The sequence below is a fragment of the Denticeps clupeoides genome, chromosome 19 (genome assembly GCF_900700375.1).
Source record: "Denticeps clupeoides chromosome 19, fDenClu1.1, whole genome shotgun sequence".
NCBI classification, from domain to species: Eukaryota; Metazoa; Chordata; class Actinopteri; order Clupeiformes; family Denticipitidae; genus Denticeps; species Denticeps clupeoides.
The window spans coordinates 8,522,708-8,543,337 of NC_041725.1; the positions used below are offsets into that span (position 1 = coordinate 8,522,708).

A 20,630-nucleotide genomic window follows, 5' to 3' on the forward strand; every position below is an offset into this window, starting at 1 on the left:
CTTCTGAAGCCCGGGGGGGGGGAGGGGAGGGCGGAATTCCAGTGCATTACTGGGAGAATTTTGTTGAGTAAAGAGCCTCACAAATGAAGGAACGCTGTCAATGTTTTTACAGTCCTTACAAACTGTTACGAATATGCAATAAATATATACCTATTTATGGACAGGAGACCGTTTTCTACACAAAGTAGCTTACACGGTGTCAGAGGAGCATAATATCAATATAACTAACCATACTCACAGCTGGGGCGGGTAAGGAAGGGGACTCGTAACCGAAGGGTTGCAGGTTCAATTCCCGAACTGCCAAAATGCCACTGAGGTCCCCTTGAGCAAGGTACCGTCCCCACACACTGCTCTCCGGGGGTTAAATGCAGAGGACATGTTTTATTGTGTGCACCCTGTATCACAATGACATGGCTTTGTGTGTGTGGAGTAAGGAGGCTTCCAAATGAAGGAATATTGCTTGATTTTTCATTGTTTACCGCCTGGAAATCTATTTGGTTGATCCATGTTAAAAGCTTTAGTACTGCACCATGACCTGTGACCATTGGAAAAATGGTTTATAATATGATTCACCTTGTAATAACTGACGTTTGTTATGATACAAGATTTGCATTTGTCCCAGGGCAGCGTGATTATGGATGAACGCATAAAGTCATTGTGAAGCACAGTATTTGGTATATGGATATACAACAAAACCAGCAACCTTCTGATTATGGGTCTATTTCCTTTGTTCTTCTAGATGTAAAGAAACAGATCAACATAGCGCATTTTTATGGCATTACCTTTTAAAACTGTGTCGTTAACTTATTATTTATTAGCCCAGATGGCTTGCCATAGAAAACAGCATAAAAAAGCTCTTCAACCCTCCACAACACCAGTTGTTTTTGCTGCTTTATGGTGAGCCGGCAGGGCCAATAATAGCCAGTGTCTCAACGCAATTTTGGAAGTAAAGCCGTAACAAATGACATTTTATTGTAATAAAATGGTATATAAAACAGTGTTTAAACATCCACAATGCATTTTTTTACACCACTTAGTGGCGTAAAGCACTGTTTTTATGTGTTGGTAGCCTAAATAAATGGATACACTTTTATTCTTCTTACCAATTCAGCAATTAGTCAATAACATGAAAACATTTTTTTAATGTCGTTTTACCACATATTCGTGCTAGTAATAAAAAAGTGTAGAAAAAGCACTGTTCTCGCTGCGTTCTGTCACGATCCGGTCCGAAATGGGGTTACTCCGGTCCAGTATCCGGAACGGAGTTTCATTGTTGTCATGTGTAATGTTCCCTAATCGTTCTCACCTGTGTAAATTGTATAAAGCTGCCCTGTTCGTTTCTGTTTGCCATCAGGTCTTTGACGTTATGTTCCGTGTTCACCCATGTCCACGTCTCGGATGTCTCCCCTGTCCTGTGATTCACAATTAAACCCCTGTTTCGTGATGTCAGGTGATAGCGTCCTTCATTTCTCGTCACTCTTCGTCCTGCTCTCCGTTCACCCGCCTCGTCATGCCCGCATGGACGTGACACGTTCTGGGGATGCAACCTAAATAAACGGATGCACTTACAACAAAGTGGGTTTAATTACAAGAAACAAGAGCACGTAGGCACACATTTATAACCATACACAGATGTACAGTACAGGCTAAAAGTTTGGACACACCTTCTCATTCAATGTGTTTTCTTTATTTTCATGACCATTTACGTTGGTAGATTCTCACTGAAGGCATCAAAACTATGAATGAACACATGTGGAGTTATGGACTTAACAAAAAGTAGAGACCTGACCTCCACAGTCACAGTTTCGTTTAAATAAAAGGACACAACCTTACACACAAATTGTCACAGTCTTTCGTGTCCTGGGCAGATAATTCATTCCTCCCTGCTGGATAAAACCCAGGAGAACAAAATGTGAATTCAAGCTCCCCCACTCTAGTGGCTCATGTCTGAACCCAGTTTTTAAAATAATCTGCAGTCAACATTTCTAAGCCGTAGATACTAATAAAACATGCGATGCATTATTTACATTTACAAGTCTTCAGATTTGTAAAGAACCATTTAAGAACAATAAATACTTATTATTGGACAGAATATTTTTTTTCCAGCACAAGTGAAAGTGAAAGTGAAGTGATTGTCACACGTGATACACAGCAGCACAGCACACAGTGAACACAGTGAAATTTGTCCTCTGCATTTAACCCATCACCCTGAGTGAGCAGTGGGCAGCCATGACAGGCGCCCGGGGAGCAGTGTGTGGGGACGGTGCTTTGCTCAGTGGCACCTCAGTGGTACCTTGGCAGATCGGGATTCGAACCAGCAACCTTCTGATTAACCTTCCTTAACCACTAGGCCACCACTGCCCCGGTTCTCGCACAAGATTCTCTCTCTTCCCACTGTAGCTTACACAGTGTCAGAGGAGCATCATTTCAATGTGATTAACCATTGCTTTGTGTGTGTTAAACAGCTCCACTGAACACGTGTCTGTGTGGGATAGTGTGATGCTGTGGGTGGTTCTGCCTGTTTGTGTGTGTGTGTGTGTGTGTGTGTGTGTGTGTGTCAGGAAGAGCGAGGTTGTAAGCGAACCCCCCCTCCATCACCCCCGATGGCTATACCTGAAGTCAGCTATACAGGAAACTCCTAATGAGTGTGTTGTGCTAATAAACAGCAGAACCCAAAGCAGCCAGGATCCTGCTCAAATCCAGCAGACACTCAGCTCACAGCACAAGTTGTGAGCCTGCAAGACTCTTTTCTCTCTCCTTGGATATTAAGTTGTAATTACAACTGTGCCTTGTAAAAAAATAACATCAGTGTGTAGCGCAATTATGCGTGCGTGTGTTTTAAAACACAAGAGACACTCAGCTGAGCAGACAAATGGGTTGGGTCGTGGAAACTCACCGTCATCTGAATAATGATCATAGACCCCAGTATGGCCTCATGTTACAGTGATACGCAGAACACCATGATGAACACCACTCTTCTTCTCCTGCGCAGTTCCCGCAGAGATTAATTTCACTCCAATTAAATGCATTTCGCATTGAAGATTCTTATAGGCCCCATATTATTGAGAGCACTCTTTACACCTATCACCATTTCTATCCACTGCAGGACCTTGGACAGGCTAAGAGAACTCGTATTAATGTTAAATAATCTCACAAAGTGAAATTTTCATAACCGGGGACCTTTAACATTCCCTTCATATTGACATAAATAACCTACTGGTTAATGATTATGTTTGTGCAAGTTTGTCTTCCTTTTTGATGCACTTTACATATACATTAAATTACATCTCCAGGTATGACTGACGTTTTCTTGTAGGTGCATCACCCTATAATTTTGGTGCACCGAAATCGTTCAGTGTTACAAATCAGATTATTATTATTATTTTAAATGGCACCTAAGGTTGCTTTCAGTTACATAAGGAACATGTGTGCCCTGAGAAATCAGTATCTTCCAAGCCTATATTGAAATAAAAGTAATTATAAAAGAAGATGATTTTGTCTTATACCCATACGTAATTCTGGAAAGTAGTCTGTTTCCCGTCCTGAGCCAAATGTCTCATTATCATTCGAACTGCTAGGCTTGTGTTTGGCTGCGGACTGGCTGGGTGGATGTTTGACTTGTGTGGTATGTCGTGCCCTCCGCAGGTGACAGGATGAGGCGCGAGCGCGCAGGGCCCTCGTGAAAGACGTCTGTTGTCCTGTTGGGAACACAGCTGAAGGTCACTCACTGGTACAGCGGCTAGTCGACAACCTGGAATTTGCAGAAGTGGCAGGAAGGCAAATAGCACACGCCCCCACACACGTGCAGTGGAAGAGGGGACAACATCCCTCATTCAGAGCCATCCTTCCGTTACACACTGAGTGGGATCTTTTGGGTTTTTGTAGAGAAACGGCTGTTTAACAGAGTTTGGGATGTAAAACGCAAAGTAAGGGGATAACCTGGGCTCTAGAAGTGAGTTTTTTTTTTTGTGCCTGGCTAACAGAGCATCCAGTGGAGAAGTTCTTATTCTCTGTTGCGGTGTTTGACTCTGGTGTCCCGTATGTTCTTCTCTAATCACCAGAGGTAAAAAAAAAAAAAGCTCATTTTTGTGTGCACCAAAGCCGTATACATAGTGGATGTGTTGACCTTTCACCTCTTAGCCTTTTAAAACGAAGACACAGAGCCTGCACGGTAGTGCCCGTCTTTGAGCTTTAGTGACGGGCTGGTCAGCCTTTGAATAATTCATACATGATCCATGTCTCTCAGAGCCTCTGAACGTGCCGTCACACATTCCTCTCCCGCAGTGGTGGGCAGCGGGACGCTCCGGAACCTTGAGGCTCTCTTACGGTCTGTCTCTTTCAGGCGGAATGGCAAATCAGCCATATCCCAGATTCCACTGCAGCGCGTGGACCGTGGACATGATCGGAGATTACGTCAGGACATTTTGCAGCACTGGTGTTCCGAAAAAGAATCCCAGTAAGAAAGGGAAAAATATTCTCTTGCACCACCAAGGATCCCTCTGAATGTGACCGTCCAATTCCTCTTCAGGAACTTTTTTGATGGAGTCCATCTGAAGAACATTGCTAATTCAGGGTTCTACGACGCAAAAATGTTTTACTGTCAGAACAAAGGCAATAAATTTAGACTTTACAAATCCTGTCCCTATCATTGCAGCTGTCTTAGGACAGTTGGACAGTTTGTCATACTACTGATAAAAATGTAAAAAAAAGTTGTTGATAGTTGAGAATGCTGTTAAGGGTGCTGACGATTGGTCAGACTGTGATGTATGCTGCTTAACGGGTCATATGTTTGGTTGAGAGCGAGCCAGCCGCATTGGGGGTCTTGGGGGAACATGGACAGGGGAGAGGAGCTACAGCCCCATTTGAGCCTGTTTCTGCAAAAGGCGCACATGGTATTAATGTTTATTTTGTAATGTTGTTTACACGCTTATATGAATGACGTGTTAATTACAGAGACTTTGCATGATTGCTGCACACTTTGGTTTGAGAAAATGAGAAACAGATTATGAATTATGCATTTTGCCACATTTTGTCCTATATTGTTGCGGGACATTAAGTAGCGAATGATGTTGCCATGACTTTAGCGTCTGTTAAATTAATAAATGAAGAACATGAGCTTCAAAGCTGACGCAGATGTGCCCCCCCCCCCCCCCATCCCCCCTGTTTACGGTACTCCACCCACCTGAGCCTACATCTGGTTGGCCTCTCTACGCTTCCTGTTTCCACACTTCTTTATTAGTGTCTCTTGCTGCATTGCAACCCTGAACTTATACCCCAATTTTATGTCACAACTGCAAACAGCAGCCCATTCATATAACGAGTGTCACCGTAACGGAAGTCAGGGATCGTTTCCAGATGGGCCACAGGTTTTGACTGGAATTTTTGCATGCTGAGGAATTTCCATGAACACTGCTGGTCTCCCTCTCACTCAGGCCCAGCTTCTGTTTACTGTCTATATTTAGTCAAATTGCATGGGGCACAGATGATAATGTGTTTTTCATATTTTCATTCACATGCAAATTAAAACAAGTAAACAGCTCCAACAATGAATAATGAGAAACACAAACAACAGCAGACAAACAGAAAGAGGAACAACGTGGGCTTTTTTTTTTAAATAACAACAAATCACTCTTTTCAAAACCACATCCACATTAAGGCCCAGTATTGATATCGGGCACAGTTCTGGTGATGTTTTAAATTTACAAGGCTCCGTCTTGGATCAGAAAGTCTGAGAACTGCACACGAAACCCTTATCTTTAAATTTAGTGTTAAAAATAATACCAGAGACATACATAGATGTGTATTAAATGATCTATAAAAAAATTGTACACACCTAGACTGTGGTGGTTATAGAGACTAAGATGGAGCCATTTTGAAGAAGTCGATGTAAGAAACGTATTTAGTATTTGTTGTTGCAGGAGAAAGTGAAGTATGTTTGATGAATCTGTTTATTCAGAGTCGCCTTTTTTATACTTTCATGGCTGCTTTATTCACTATTGTCATCATCAAGCCACTTCATGAGATGCATAAACCTTCAGGACTTTTGGAATCAATCCCTGATGTTTAATGGTGGTGGAGAGAAACCAAGAGGTGGGAACCAAGTGTGCTTAGTGGGTAAGGAAACAGACCTGGAATCGGAAGGTTACGTTTACATGTACAGCATTTATCAGACATCCTTATCCAGAGTGACTTACAATCAGTAGTTACAGGGACAGTCCCCCCTGGAGCAACTTAGGGTTAAGTGTCTTGCTCAGGGACACAATGGTAGTAAGTGGGATTTGAACCTGGGTCTTCTGGTTCATAGGCAAGTGTGTTACCCACTAAACTACTACCAAGTTTGCCGAACCCCGAATCGCCAAGGTGCCACTGAGCAACGTACCGTCTTCACACACTGCTCCATGGGCACCTTTCACCAGAAGTCTGGGCCGTGACTTGAAATAAAATTAGTATGTGGGCTGTATCTTTTAAATTGAAGGCAAAATGAAATTGAGTTTGCAGTTTCCATTTCTTCTGCTGAAGGGAACAACATGCTGCTGAGGGTCCTGCCTTCGATTTACCCCCTGAATCCGGAGCCCATCCACCACCACATCACCGCCCTGGTGGCCATGATGACGCAGCTGAACCAGGCCGAACGGCAGCACTTGCTCCGGCTGCTGCTGCTGGTGGCCGAGCAGCATCCGCTGGTGAGCAGGGATTCATGAAATTATGCTTAAAGTTATTTTACATATCAAGGTCATAATAATGATGTGTTCAACACAATGTTGTTACAGTTTGCTACTAATGATGGCTTATGTTCATTTGAATATAGAAAATAATTGTTCTTATGCTCTTAATCAGATTATTGATAAGAAGTACCTCACTGATAAGCAGCAAAACTAGTTAAAGTGAGTGGAGACGTGTGTGGGATAAAAAAGAAAACTAGATTGATTAAAGGTGTAATGGGCAACAGAATTCCAAGCACCATACAGGCTCAACAGAAGTGAAAATTGAATTTTCACCTTTACACACTTTAGCATGTTTTGGATAAAAAAAAAATGTCTTCAATTTGTCATTCACTCTTCCTGAATTTGCTAATACAGTGCAATCTTAGATTCCGGCATTTCACATGAATGAGGGAGAAAATCATAGTGAGTCATCTCCTCTTCCAGAAAGAGTGGAAATTCAAATGCTACTGGAAGTAATGGGCCCTTTCAGAGACCGTGACGTGTCAGACAGGATTGGCTCCACACACCCCAACGTCCCGCTTGGAGGCTGTCAGCGTTCATTGAGTTCAAAAGCAAAAATACACAGAGTGCCAAGCACATGTAAGGGCGAGAGACCAGTCTCCAGCACATGGTCCACATGCCCAGTGATCTGCCAAGAATCTTCTTTCACTTTCAAGCCTGTCCCTATGTTGTGTTCACACTATTTTCAGACTATTGTGAAGTTCATTTTTAATTTTATTAAAAGTTACTTTAGAATCACAGTGCATAATAGTTGGTCACCTGATGCTTTTTTTGGGGCTGTCATCCCTCTTATCAAGACAAGGAAATGCGCAGAAAAAAGGACATCTAGGGAGGTGTCCGTTTAAATAAATAGCTATTCTACTAGAGTGTAATGTTACATTATGGATACTATGTGAATTAAATGACTATATAAACATTGAGTAATGGGGTTGGGGTTTGAAAATTACAGAAATTAATGGGATTGGTGGTGGCTGGATGAGTAATGCGTGAGTGACTCTTTCTAGGGTAATATCAGGGCTCCTCTGTGTCCATCTCTGCAGGTGTTGAGATCTCTGGTGCCATGTCTGGTGGGGTACCTCCATGACTCGGTGCCAAATGATGCAGTTCTCAGCATCCTCGTAGAAGTGTCCCAGGCAAGCCCTGCCTTATTGTCATCGTACCTGCCCGAGCTGAGGATTGTGGGCCAGCAGCATCCAGCTCTGCTGGGCCATGTGGCCAAGATCCATGGTGCCGTGGGTATGACCTGTGAGGTAAATGACCCTGATGATGAGTGTACGTGGACTGTGTGAGTACAATCAAAATATAAAATCAGTTCTTAACAGCTTATCAACATAACATATTCACATTTTCGGCATTTACCAGAGTCTGTTATCCAGCACTATTTACAATCAGTAGTTACAGGGACACTCAGGGTTAAGTGTCTTGCTTAGGTACACAATGTGGGGTGGGGTTTGAACCCGTGACTTTGTGGTCTTCTGGTTCATAAACTAGCGTGTTTCATAGATGAGACACAATCATCAGTACCTAATGTTAACAAGCTAACGTGGAAACGAAAACCCCGTTGCAGAGAAGCGCAAGGAGGCAGGTCAATTTCCACTGGATTACTCTGCGAACGTGTAACCAGCGTGAGCTGCAACATCCACGGATGTTGATATTTGCAAAATGAGACAAGACAAGAAACAGGAAGGCAGGACGACAGGACAGGAGAACAGAGAAAAACAGGAACAGATTCAAGATTCAATATTGGTTTATTGTCTGTACAACAGTATACACATTATACCGTGTATTGAAATACTGTTTCACACAAACCCCCCATAGTGCAATCATAAAAGAAAAATGTATATGTATGTACACACTAAACTATACTAACTAAGACTAAAACTTAAATACTGTACAGTATCTCTAGAAATGAAAAGTAAAGCTTTTCTGTACAATGAACAGGACAAAACTGGACAACATGATGTTGGAACAGTTACTTGGATCAGTAGTTTGTGAGCCAAATCGCTGAAGGAATATTCATTCAGTGACTGAGCAACGGGATGCGGCCATCTTGTCCTTTTGGGAGTCACGTCACCCCGTTACTGAGTAGCTCCCAGTCACGTCAGCAGAATCATGTGACACTAACCGACTAACTGTATATACATAGGGTGTCAATAAATAAACTCTTAATAAGCTCTTAAACATGTTGCAAGATGAGGACACAATTAAATGGGGTTTAGTATGTGGATTAATAACGCTAATAACGCTGGATTAATAATGCATTTAAATAAATAGCTATTCTACTAGAGTGTAATGTTATATTATGAATACTATGTGAATTAAATGACAATATAAACATTGCGTAATGGGGTTCGGGTTTGAAAATGACAGAAACGAATGGGATTGAATAATGCGTGAGTGACTCTTTCTAGGGTAATATCAGGGCTCCTCTGTGTCCATCTCGGCAGATGTTGAGTTCTCTGGTGCCGTGTCTGGTGGGGTACCTCCATGACTCGGTGCCAAATGATGCAGTTCTCAGCATCCTCGTAGAAGTGTCCCAGGCAAGCCCTGCCTTATTGTCATCGTACCTGCCCGAGCTGAGGATTGTGGGCCAGCAGCGTCCTGCTCTGCTGGGTTAATGTGTTAATATCCAGTTCAGTTTTCCATCCACATGTCCAGATGTGGGGCGCACACATAATAAAATGTAAACATTCAAAATTAAAAATGATCCCGGCAGGAATTCCGTTCCGAGCTCAGTCTATTTTGTGCAAACATGTATGAGATTGCAATATTTGAACCACGATGACACCATATCTTCATGGTGAGCTGTTTGGACCAAAAACACAAAGAAAACACATTTCTAAATAAATGTGGAAAAAGGCACAGAAAAAAGCATCCAGGGGTTTAACTCATCATCGTCCAAATGTAGGTGCCCTCGGTCTTTGCCATTCGTTACTCTGGCATTTGCTGGAGAATGAATATGTAGCGTGGAATCCGTGTGTACCTACCAATCACATGAGGAAACAATAATCACTGTAAACATCAGGCCTGTTGTCTCTGTGGAGCTGGTGCTCCCTTGCGGAGTCCGCGCGGGCGGCTCAGTCAACATGCCAGCGCGTGCAGGTTTGTGTTTGTGAATTGGCCTGCCCTCCAGTTTGTACCGGTGTGTTTTGTTTCATTGTAATGTGAATTGCTTCATTGTGTTAGCATTGTTTCCACGCCGTCACAGCAGTGTCCTGGCTTAGAAAGTAATTCAGTATTTTCACCTTCTAAAATGGAGCATCTGTAATATTTTTATCTACATTTATGTTTCGCCTCTCATTCCTTGTGTTCCTCCTCTCCTGTCGATCTCCGGTGATTGATGGGACCCTGCAGTGTTGACACAGGCTGCTTGGATCAGCTTTGGTTTGTGCGCTCGGCCCAAAAAATCAATTCCCCAAAGACACTTAAAAAGCAAAGCAATTTGTGGCTGTCGATGCTCCAGCATTTGAAAACAACTCTGCACCGCCTTCACTACCTAAATGCATGCAAGAAATGCACTACATGCAAGAAATGCATACAGCTGCTTTATACACTGTCATAGAAATTATGTCTGCTTTATGAATTTTTGGTCACATGACCAAATGCACAATTGCAGGGAGGTCACATCATCTTTGACGCTCATACACCTCGTTTCTCCCACACGCAGTTGCTCCTCTGTACTTCACTGCAATAAAGTGAAGTGATTGTGATACACAGCAGCACAGCACACGGTGACTCAATGAAATATGTCCTCTGCATTCAACCCATCACCCTTATTGAGCAGTGGGCAGCCATGACAGGCGCCCGGGGAGCAGTGTGTGGGGACGGTGCTTTGCTCAGTGGCACCTCAGTGGCACCTTGGCGGATCGGGATTTGAACCAGCAACCTTCTGATTACGGGGCCGCTTCCTTGATCGCTAGGCCACCACTGTTGACTATCGATGAGCCGTAAATGGGTGATCCAGGCACTTTGTGGGTCCTGCATGAGCATAGAGCTATTTTTCCTTACGTGTCACATGATCGGACAATTACAGCACTTCGGGACAAAGAGCAACCCCAACAAAAAAAGGAAAAAATAAGCTTTACTTTAGCTTTGGCATTAACCCCCATGCATAGTCATACAGTATATGCTACTATAGGAGCAGATGGTTGGTAACACTGAAGGATAATAAGTGTGGATTGATGGCGAGTGACGTTCCAAATTGCCGCTCTACCCCTGGGGAAGAGCTGCATACCAGGAATTGGCCTTTATCCCTGTCAGAGCGTACAGCGTTCCCGTCGCCCTGTCTACCGATCAGGCCCAGACAGGGGGGAGTGGTAATTCCCTGCTCACATTGAATGTGGTGTAACTAGAACAAGCTTTAAAAGGAGAGGGTTCTTAGAAATGACGCACGTTCCTCTTTACTTTTCATGGGGAACGTGTTGCTTACGCATCTGTGAGCCACTGTCTTATCAGCACGGCCAGTGGGCAGTATTACGGAGTCCAGACATGAATCTGCTTGTAATTATGCAAGAGTCCGGATCTACACAAACAGGTCATGGGCTCAAACATAAATCTTGCCTGTTATCATTTGTAATAAAAAAGTATGAAAGTATAAAAGCGTTATGCAAGAGCTAAGCAGGCTGTAATGGCCAATAAGATTTAGAAAAGTCAGCATTACTGTAATTATCAATCTAATATGAATAATGAAGTATAATGATACTGTTTTCTGATATATGGTATGTAAGTATAATAGTAGGTGATGGGTTTTGTTGCAGTCTTCCTATAAAACACATCTAATAACGTGATTAAAAAGAAACATTACAAATTACATAGGTCAGATGGATAGATCTGATTATGAAACTGATGGTAATCTGATCTATTTGTCTCACCAATCTCATTAGATTGGAAATTCAGTCACCTCTATAGTAGAGGAGACTGAACAAAACCAAAATGCCATGTGGAAAACAAAAATTAAATATTGAATGCACAATGTAATAAATATGTAAATAAATAAACTGGTTTATAAAGTCCAGATTCTTTTTGTTGCACATTTCCCAAGATTCCCATTGTTGCATATTTATCCAGAAATGTCCCCTGCAGATAAATGTGTGGGGCATTACTTTTAGTTAAAGCAGATGCAGTGGTAACCGCAGGCCATCAATAACAAATTCTTGAAATTGACCTTCATTTATAATGGGATTAGGATTATGCTTAATCCTTATGCGTGATTTATTGCTGTGCTGGGCAGTTTTGGGACCTCATTACTGCCTCGTTGCATGGTGAGGTTGACCACACCACCATGGGAACCCAGCACAGCTCAGGGGGACGCCAATGTGGACAATTTAAAAACAGGGCCGTTCCTGTTCAATTGTCAATCATAATAAAAAGAAATAGAACAGCATAACTGATATTACAATTATAGATCAATGACCATATGATCTGTAAGAGAGAAATATCAGTGCTTGCCTGCTTGCATGTAAGATGTCTGTCGATAGTAGGGTTTACTTGCAAAACTTGTGGCAGATTGAGCTGCTCTGTGAGAAGCCAGTGGAGCTTGTTCCCAGAAATCTCAATTTTTTATTTTTTTTTGCCGGTGTCATTGAAGTACAAGGCTGGCGGTATTAATCTCTAACAAGAAATCTGTGACTCATTATTAAGAAAGACACAGAAGAAACACAACACGAGTAGGTCTGTAGAGTACAGCTGAGGTTTACTTTGAATGCCAGCTCCACTGTTTTTAGTCTTGCTAAGCAACAAAATGCAAGCAGGCGGTATTTGAACCACGACCTGTGGGTTGAGTGGGTCAGAGGTGAGGACTTCTACACACCAACACACATCAATGTGGTCTGGACTGTGGATAGTCATGTATTATTCCATGGCAATTGAGATCTGTGTGGGAAATGACACATCACATAGTGTTCGTGAGTCAGTAAAAGAACCAGTCCAGACAAAGCAATGGGATAAATAAAAGAAAAAACGTTCTGTGTGCCATAAAATCTGTACAGAATGAAAAGATCCTCCAAACATTGTAAATCATGTTTCTGTGTGTTGGCAATAATAATTTAAATAAAATTAACTTTTGGTGACAACTTTGTGCCATCACTGGTGACGTGATATGTTCCTGGTTCTAGGCCCGGGTTGATATTGTGCCATGAGCACCAGTTGTTTTTTAGGTGGATTGGACACAATCAGCGAGAAAGTAGTATAACAGCACTGCCCGGATTTAGGGGAAAAAGCTCAACTTTTCTTCTTTTCTGTTCCTACACTGCATGGTGATCAAGTTCTTTGTTCCCCGTGGCAGTTGCAAATGCACTTAATGAACACTTAGGGAGCACGACTGGAGCCCTTTTACCTTGTCCCATTGCCACTTCTTATAACACACTCACAACGTGGTTGCGTAACCCTGTGATTTTGTGAGCCCTGTGTGTAACTGTGTAAAAGATGAAAAGTGACAGTCCTGCTCATAGGGTATTCTGGCACAAGTGACTGAGTGGTTGGGCTTGCCAGAAGAGCAAAATCATGCCAGAGAGCAGCAGAACCAGTGGGGTGTTACTGAGCAAGCACGTGAGTCAATAAGAAATCCTGATTATTTTAGAATTTCGATTATAAATAACATTTATAAATATACATATCTAAAAATACACAGGACACATCTCATTGTGTCACCGTGTGCTGCAGTGTTTCACAATGACAATCACTTCATTTTCACTTTCATATTAATGTATTTTTCATATAATGTATATCATATTCATTTATTCAGATTGATGCTAGTACGCAAAAACTCATAATGCACAAATAATGCTACACATGCACATGCATTTAAAAAATGTATATGTATGCATATGTATATAAAGTTTAGTGAGCTTTACAATGGAACTATGAGAGGTTTTGAGGTTTTTGGTGGGCAATACCAGCGACATGCCTTTATAATACCCTAAATACCCTGTTAAGGAATGTTACACGCTGCAGCGGGGATCCACGTGGCAATCTGGGTGAAGCGAGTTCCCTTCACGTGAGCACAGAGGCGCACGAGCAAAAGCGGGTTCCCGGGATTCAGCCAACACCCGCTCGTTACAGTCTAATTGGCTTGCTAATCAGCCACAAACACGCCTGTCTGGCAGGACTTCACAGCTGAATCTGGAGAATGAGGGGTGAGCTCACATGGGGTCGCCACGGAAGGGTGGAACAGTGGTGATAAGCTTTAGAGCCCACCTGGAGATGTGTCTGGAGCCACCAACGTTACTTCCACCGACTCGAGTAAACAGGCCTGTCAGCGTTAGCGGCCCTTACTTCACCCCAAAACTCACGGCAAAGCTTGTTCTTCCAGTCATCTCTGTTATATGGGCTGCAGGTCGGTGGCTCCTGACGCGGCATTGTCTGTAAACTCAGGAGGCAGGAGACTTTTCTGGTTACTAGACAATAGTACTTTTTGGTCTGGTTTTCTTCATTAACTATAACAGGAAAGGCACATTCGAGGCATTATTAATTAGATTCAAATAGGAAACTAATTGATCATGCTGCTTGGTATGTGTCGGTAGATTTTCTTATGAACTTGATGCTTGTGATAATTGGATTGTGGTCAGTCAGGCGATTTGACAGGAGCCTTTTTTTTCTGTTCTTGTCTGGGGTTTTTTTTCACCACCACGGTGCAATTTCGAAGGCGATTACAGTACTGCACATGAACAAGCTGCACATGGAGCCATAAACTCAAATGTCAAATATTACTGCTGGTTTAACAAACTTTTTTTTTTGTCAGATTCGAATATTTAACACAAACATTTGATTGCAAATCATTAGGCTATGTATGTAGCCTTCATAAGTCACTGAATTGTCTAAACTAACAATTGTCTTGTTAGTTAACCATAAATTAATTGATTTTGTATGACGCATCACCTGCATGACATTGTTGTACTATAAAAATGCAATATCCTCCGCTGTTGCCTTTTGAAGATGAAGTGTTGCTTCGTCATTAGGTGTCACTATCGAGGGGACACTGATCAGAAAAAGGCAAAGCACCAAAGCAGGTAGAGCAAGGCGATGCAGGGGGAAAAATTCAATAATGTTATTTAATTTAATAAGGATTGTTAAATTATTATTATTCATTATTATCTCAGGCAATTGTGTGAAAGTATGTGTATATTAGGCTTCAGCCTACGATCGTAGCTCTCAAGTCTTGTTGGCTTCTGCCTTCTGTTTATTAAATGAATTCATTAATTTGTTTGGGTTTAGTACAGTATACCTGGCCAAAATAACTGAAGGTTTCAAGAGAGACTGATCAAATTCATTTAATGTGTGTCTGATGGAGGACTTGAGCTTCCTGACTCATGTGTAAACTTTGTTTCTTTCCAAAATATATTATCACACAGTCACATTTACAACTGATATGTTTTTCCGTGACAGTTACACATTCACTCACTTAAAATATTCACTGAATGCATAAACATTGTATGCAATTCAACCAGACTGTTAATGAACGCTTTATGTCCCGTTGTAAAGTAATACTGAACTTTAAAATGGAAACCTGCTGTTACCAACATTGAGGTTTAATAAAAAGGGATTTTTCTGGGAGCGCTCATGCCCCTGGAGGGATCTGCAATGGGACAGCGACAGCATGCATTCAGCATTGATGTCATACAAGGACGTAAGCTCCAGTTAGAGATGGCCACTCTCCAGGCTCCTGGCACTGCAGAGTAGGGAAAGCCCATCACCCAGTAAGCTGCGGCGTTTCAATGAACAACTGTCATCATGGCTGCAGTGACTATCCAGTGTACGGGGCAGGACAATTTAAAAGAAAAAAAAATATATAGCTTTTAGCATTTAACAAGTCAGCATGTACATGAATGATTCATTTTCACTCACCTTCAGTGGAAATATAACTGGCAATTTCCATAACACTTTCACTGCCATGTGTTATTATGTGCTTGGTGGATGGACAGATCAAGTAATTGTAACATTAATTCTGCTACAGTTTATCCTAAAATCTAATCTAAATGTTTATTATTAATTATAACCAGTTATAATTCATTATAAATATTTCCCTTTTGAGCTAATTCGTTACAACATGTACATGAACGATTCATTTTCACTCCCCTTCAGTGGAAATTTCCGTAACACTTTCACTGCCATGTGTTATTTGTCAAATGACATGCAGCAAGTAATAAAAATTTAACTTAATACATTTTTGTCATGATCCGGACCGGCAGGGGTTACTCCAGGTCCGGAGTTCGGACCGGAGCTTCATGTTGGTTTTATTTAATTGTGCTGATGGATATATCAGCTTTTTTCTTGTTGATATTAATCTGATATATTCTAACCTCCACGGTGATCCCATCTCTTTTTGTTCCCTGTCTAGGACGAGGCACGCAATGCCCTGGTTTACCTGGTGTCCCTGCTGGGCAGCATGGAGCACAGTGTCCACCACACGCTGCTGCTGGAGGTGCGGCGACTCACCGACCGCTTCTGCTGCATCCTGGGTGGTGGGGGGAAGGACATCTACAGACTAAGCAACAGCTTTACCGCAATCGCCCGTCTGCTGGGGAAACAGCTGGAGGCCCAAGGCGATGGAGTTTGCAGGTCAATTCCAGCTTTTCCCATTAAACCTGACCATATACTGATCAAGAGAATCTTCCTGAAGAGCAAATCTAAAAAAAATGAATTCTAACTAATTCTCAGCTTCATCAACTACCATGGTTTTGGAAAGTATTTTTGGATGCTTAGAAATCATACAGTACCATTCGTAATTTTAGGGTAATTTAAAAATGTCCTTTTTCTGGAAAAGAATTGTTTGGTGCATTAAAAACACTGCAAATGGATGAAAACTCCAGTCCAGACCTTGTTCAAGTTGTAAATAACCCGGGTAGCTGGATATGGCTGTTGATGGAATATCTGCACGTAGAGAGGAACTTCATCAGCAACAGTTAGTTCAGATCGAATGTCTGTCACTGACTTCTTACTTTTTCCATGTAAGTCACATTTCTTATCCAGGGTCAACAATTCTGCTCTCGCAACCAAAACACAGTTAAGTGAAGGATGATCTTTTGGTCTACATCACTTTGTCAGGCAGGTCCTATTTACAGTGACTCAAAAAGTTTTTGGCAGCCACTGATTGTGCGAGGTCTGTACTTTTCATCAACTGCGAGAGACAATGTAAAAAAATCCAGAAAATCACATTGTATGACATTTTTAAAGAATTTTTATGTATATGGTGCAGAAAATAAGTATTTAGCACATACAAACAACAAGAATTCTGGCCTCACAGAACTGTTACTTCTTTAAAAAGCTATTCCATCCTTCACTCGTTACCTGTATTAATGACACCTATTTGAACTGGTTGTCTGTATAAAAGACACCTGTCCACACCTTAAAACAGCCAGACTCCAACCTCCGGGTCTGTGTTCTAGATTGGAGTTTCATGTTCGTCCTGTGTAATGTTTCCTGAACGTCTTCATCTGGGTAAGATTGTATAAAGCTGCCTAACTTGTGTCTGTTTGCCATCGGGTCATTGTTACCTGTTACTGGATGTCTCCACTGTCCTGTTCACCATGTATTAAACCCCTGTTTCATGATGCAGTGACTTCTTCATCGTCCTTCTACTGCCTCGCCATGTCAAACCAGCATGATGATGAAAGTGATGAAAGTGAAGTGATTGTCACACGTGATACACAGCAATACAACACACAGTGCACACAGTGAAATTTGTCCTCTGCATTTAACCCATCACCCTGAGTGAGCAGTGGGCAGCCATGACAGGCGCCCAGAAAGCAGTGTGTGGGGACGGTGCTTTGCTCAGTGGCACCTCAGTGGATGTTTCACACTAACACAGCCTCACATTTATCATTGCAATTATATGTGGCATTGGTGGCCTAGTGGTTAAGGAATTGGCCCCGTAATCAGAAGGTTGAATCCCAATCCGCCAAGGTGCCACTGAGGTGCCACTGAGCAAATCACCGTCCCCACACACTGCTGCCCGGGTGCCTGTCATGGCTGCCCACTGCTCACCAAGGGTGATGGTTAAAAGCAGAGGACACATTTCGTTGTGTCACCGTGTGCTGTGCTGTGTATCACAATCACTTCACTTTGACTTTATATCACTACAGCATGTTATGTGTTTATAGCTGGCATTATTAAGCAACATGTTCAAAAACATTGATATTGTGACGGTTCTATTTCAAATGTTTGTGACATGGTTGATTGAAGTATATGACAAAACACTTTTATAAGATTTTAGGCCATTTAAATTCAGTTTTTCTCCTCAGTTTCCACTCAGATGAACTGTTTGGCATTCCCGGTTTCACCTCACGTATAATACCTCACCTCTATAAACCGTTTCAACAAGCTTTCATTAATCAGCACCGATCGCAGTTTAACGGGTGCTGTCACGATTGTTTATAAGGGTCTGCTTAGTTTTTTGACTGTTCAGTTTCAACATCTCAGGGCTTAAGCATATTTTTCTTGGCCACTAATATATTTTTAAAGAGAATAAAACACTGCTTATCCTAAAATAGTTAAGACCGGGCAGAACCGGTTGAGAGCCGTGCACTTGAAGACCCCCAGGGATTTAGCTGACAGTCATTCAAATGACTAGAACTGGCAAGCGTCAGATTCCCCCAACAAGAACATTTTGTGCATTTCTCTTCCAGAAGTTTGCTTGGGGTCTGATTTGCATATGGCAGCTGGAAAACGCTAGAGAGAGGGATGGGAACAAAACTAAATCAAAGAGAATTGGTAACGTTTACTGGAGGGGAAAGTGCACAATAAGCACTTTGCCATCTGTTTCAGCTGGCAGCATTATGGAATATGACATCTATCCATCAGCAGTATTTACATTTCTTTTGTTGTGGACGTCTTGTTAACACATGCAGTTTAATTTTGTAACTTCATTATCTGTCACCCCAAGGGAGCAATTGAGAGGGAGGGATGTTAGAAAGTTGGCTCCTGCAGACAGAATTGATCTGGCTCACACGTCCATCCAGGACACAGATGTAGGTCTCTGGGCTTGTCTGTAGGACATCCTTTTTCACAGGACTGTCCGAGTCAGCACATTTTTTTTTGGTGTTGACAGGCTCTAAAAGGAAAATGGTGTTAATCCATCATCACAAAATATGTGTTTTTATGTTGCATTACAGATATATTTTGACTGTGTGCCTTGTAGAGGTGAGGATGACGCAGAAGACCCATCCAGGCAGGAGGAGGAGGACCCAGGTGGTAATGGAGCCAATGAGAACCAAACACTGCAGGTGAAAATCCAGGCGTTTGAGGAGAAGATGGATGAAGAGGGGTGTGGTGAAGGCCAGGTGGAAGGGGACGGGGACTCACCGGGGCCCCAGCGCCGTCACAGCTTGGGACAGGCTGCCCAGGACGAACGCAGGGAGATGAGGTTCAACAGGTAGTTCAGAATAAATAAGAATACTAATTGGTGTGTCAGTGGCATCTGCATTTGCACTAATATATACACAGTTTGTATGAATCAATTATCTAGCAAACTAGCTTACCCATTTAGGTCAAAGTTAACTCTTTCATTTCTTGATACTGAGCAAATTACTTTGCTGTCTGTTGTGTCAGGAGAACTGAACCTATTAGTATTTAATAATGAGGACCATGAGCTAAGTGGATATATCAAATCATCATTAATAAAATAGGCATATATGTATTCCAGGACATATTTTGACCAAATATCCAACTATCTTTGGACATTTGTATGGTTACATGTGTTTCTGACATATAGACACTATACAAACTGTACACATTCTTGATTTTAATGTTTCCTTCTGGTCATTTGAAGTCAAATCACTGTACATCAGAGTTGAGAGCTGGATTTCTTTTAAGAAAAAGAAATTGTCTTTAGTCCCAGTTAAAAATAATCCAAACCTGAGGCACTCAAGATACAAAGTTGACTGAAGATGGCCATGATTTAAAGCATGTCGATAATAAAGCAGTTCTAAATGTATATCTTCTTCGGTGCCTATATTTTGAAAGAAAATCTGAATTTAGGTGCCTAAACCCTAGGCACCCTAAAACCAGTCGGAATCTCAGCCATACACCCAAGCACCTTCATCTCTTTAGTTAAAGTGAGTAGAGTGCAATGAGTGCTCTGTTCACAAAAAGTGTTCAATTTGGCTCCAAACAATCATGAAAACATCTCAATGTTCAAGATATGCAACCTCTAATTAACAGTCATCCACACTAATAGCCCAGGTGAATGTCCCCAAACTTCCCCTCTGCGCAGGTCTAAGAGTCTGGCCATGCATGCACTGCGGTCACGCTCAGGCCAGGAGGGGGAGGGTGTGGAGATGACCACCGACGCCCTCTTGAATGATGCTCCACCAAGCCCTGACAACACAGGGGTCCAAGAGGAGGAAGCTCCTTCCACAGCTCCAACTACAGATGGAACCGTTAAATATAGCCCTGCAGTACAGGATATGTCCCAGGATCACCCCGCAGGACAGACACAGCGAGAGGACCCCAGAGACGGAGACAGGCTGTGGACCCACTTAAGGGACAACCTGGACAGGATCAAGGGCTTCTGCGCTGAGATGATCAAACAGATTCCTATGCCTGAGCAGTGTGTCATTGAAGGTACATCTCCTTCTGCTTCTGCTTTCCACTGTCACCCCTGATCACATCAGCCAGGTTTAGGGGGCAGCCATGGGCCAAGAAATTCAGTTTTTGAAATTACTTCCACCGTCTGGCTTATAAAGCACTGGGCTCCCTGTACAATTGCTGCAGAGTTTTACAACAGTCATAAATTATCTGTGTTCCTCCACTGAACGGATGGACTATTTCTTCATTTGATTCTTCAGGATGGGTATAAAGATAAAAATAACCTATGAAAAAAGTTGGGGCTCTCCAAAGCATCTGAGATTGCAGCATTCCTGGGTTTCTTACCTTGAGTTAGACAATGGGGATGTTTTTCCAACAGTGCTG

The 20,630-nt window shown here is 42.3% G+C and overlaps 1 protein-coding gene across 6 annotated transcripts in view; it reads left to right on the forward strand.

Moving 5' to 3' along the window:
• The window catches only part of veph1 (ventricular zone expressed PH domain-containing 1), a 65,669-nt gene that overhangs the window by 28,529 nt on the left and 16,510 nt on the right, over positions 1–20,630 (forward strand). For all 6 annotated transcript variants that reach the window (XM_028962367.1, XM_028962368.1, XM_028962369.1 and 3 more), the window contains 5 exons: positions 6,520–6,683; positions 7,766–7,975; positions 16,060–16,280; positions 18,859–19,092; positions 19,933–20,282. In XM_028962367.1, coding sequence (XP_028818200.1) covers positions 6,520–6,683; positions 7,766–7,975; positions 16,060–16,280; positions 18,859–19,092; positions 19,933–20,282 — 1,179 coding nt within the window. The remainder of the gene's footprint in view (positions 1–6,519; positions 6,684–7,765; positions 7,976–16,059; positions 16,281–18,858; positions 19,093–19,932; positions 20,283–20,630) is intronic.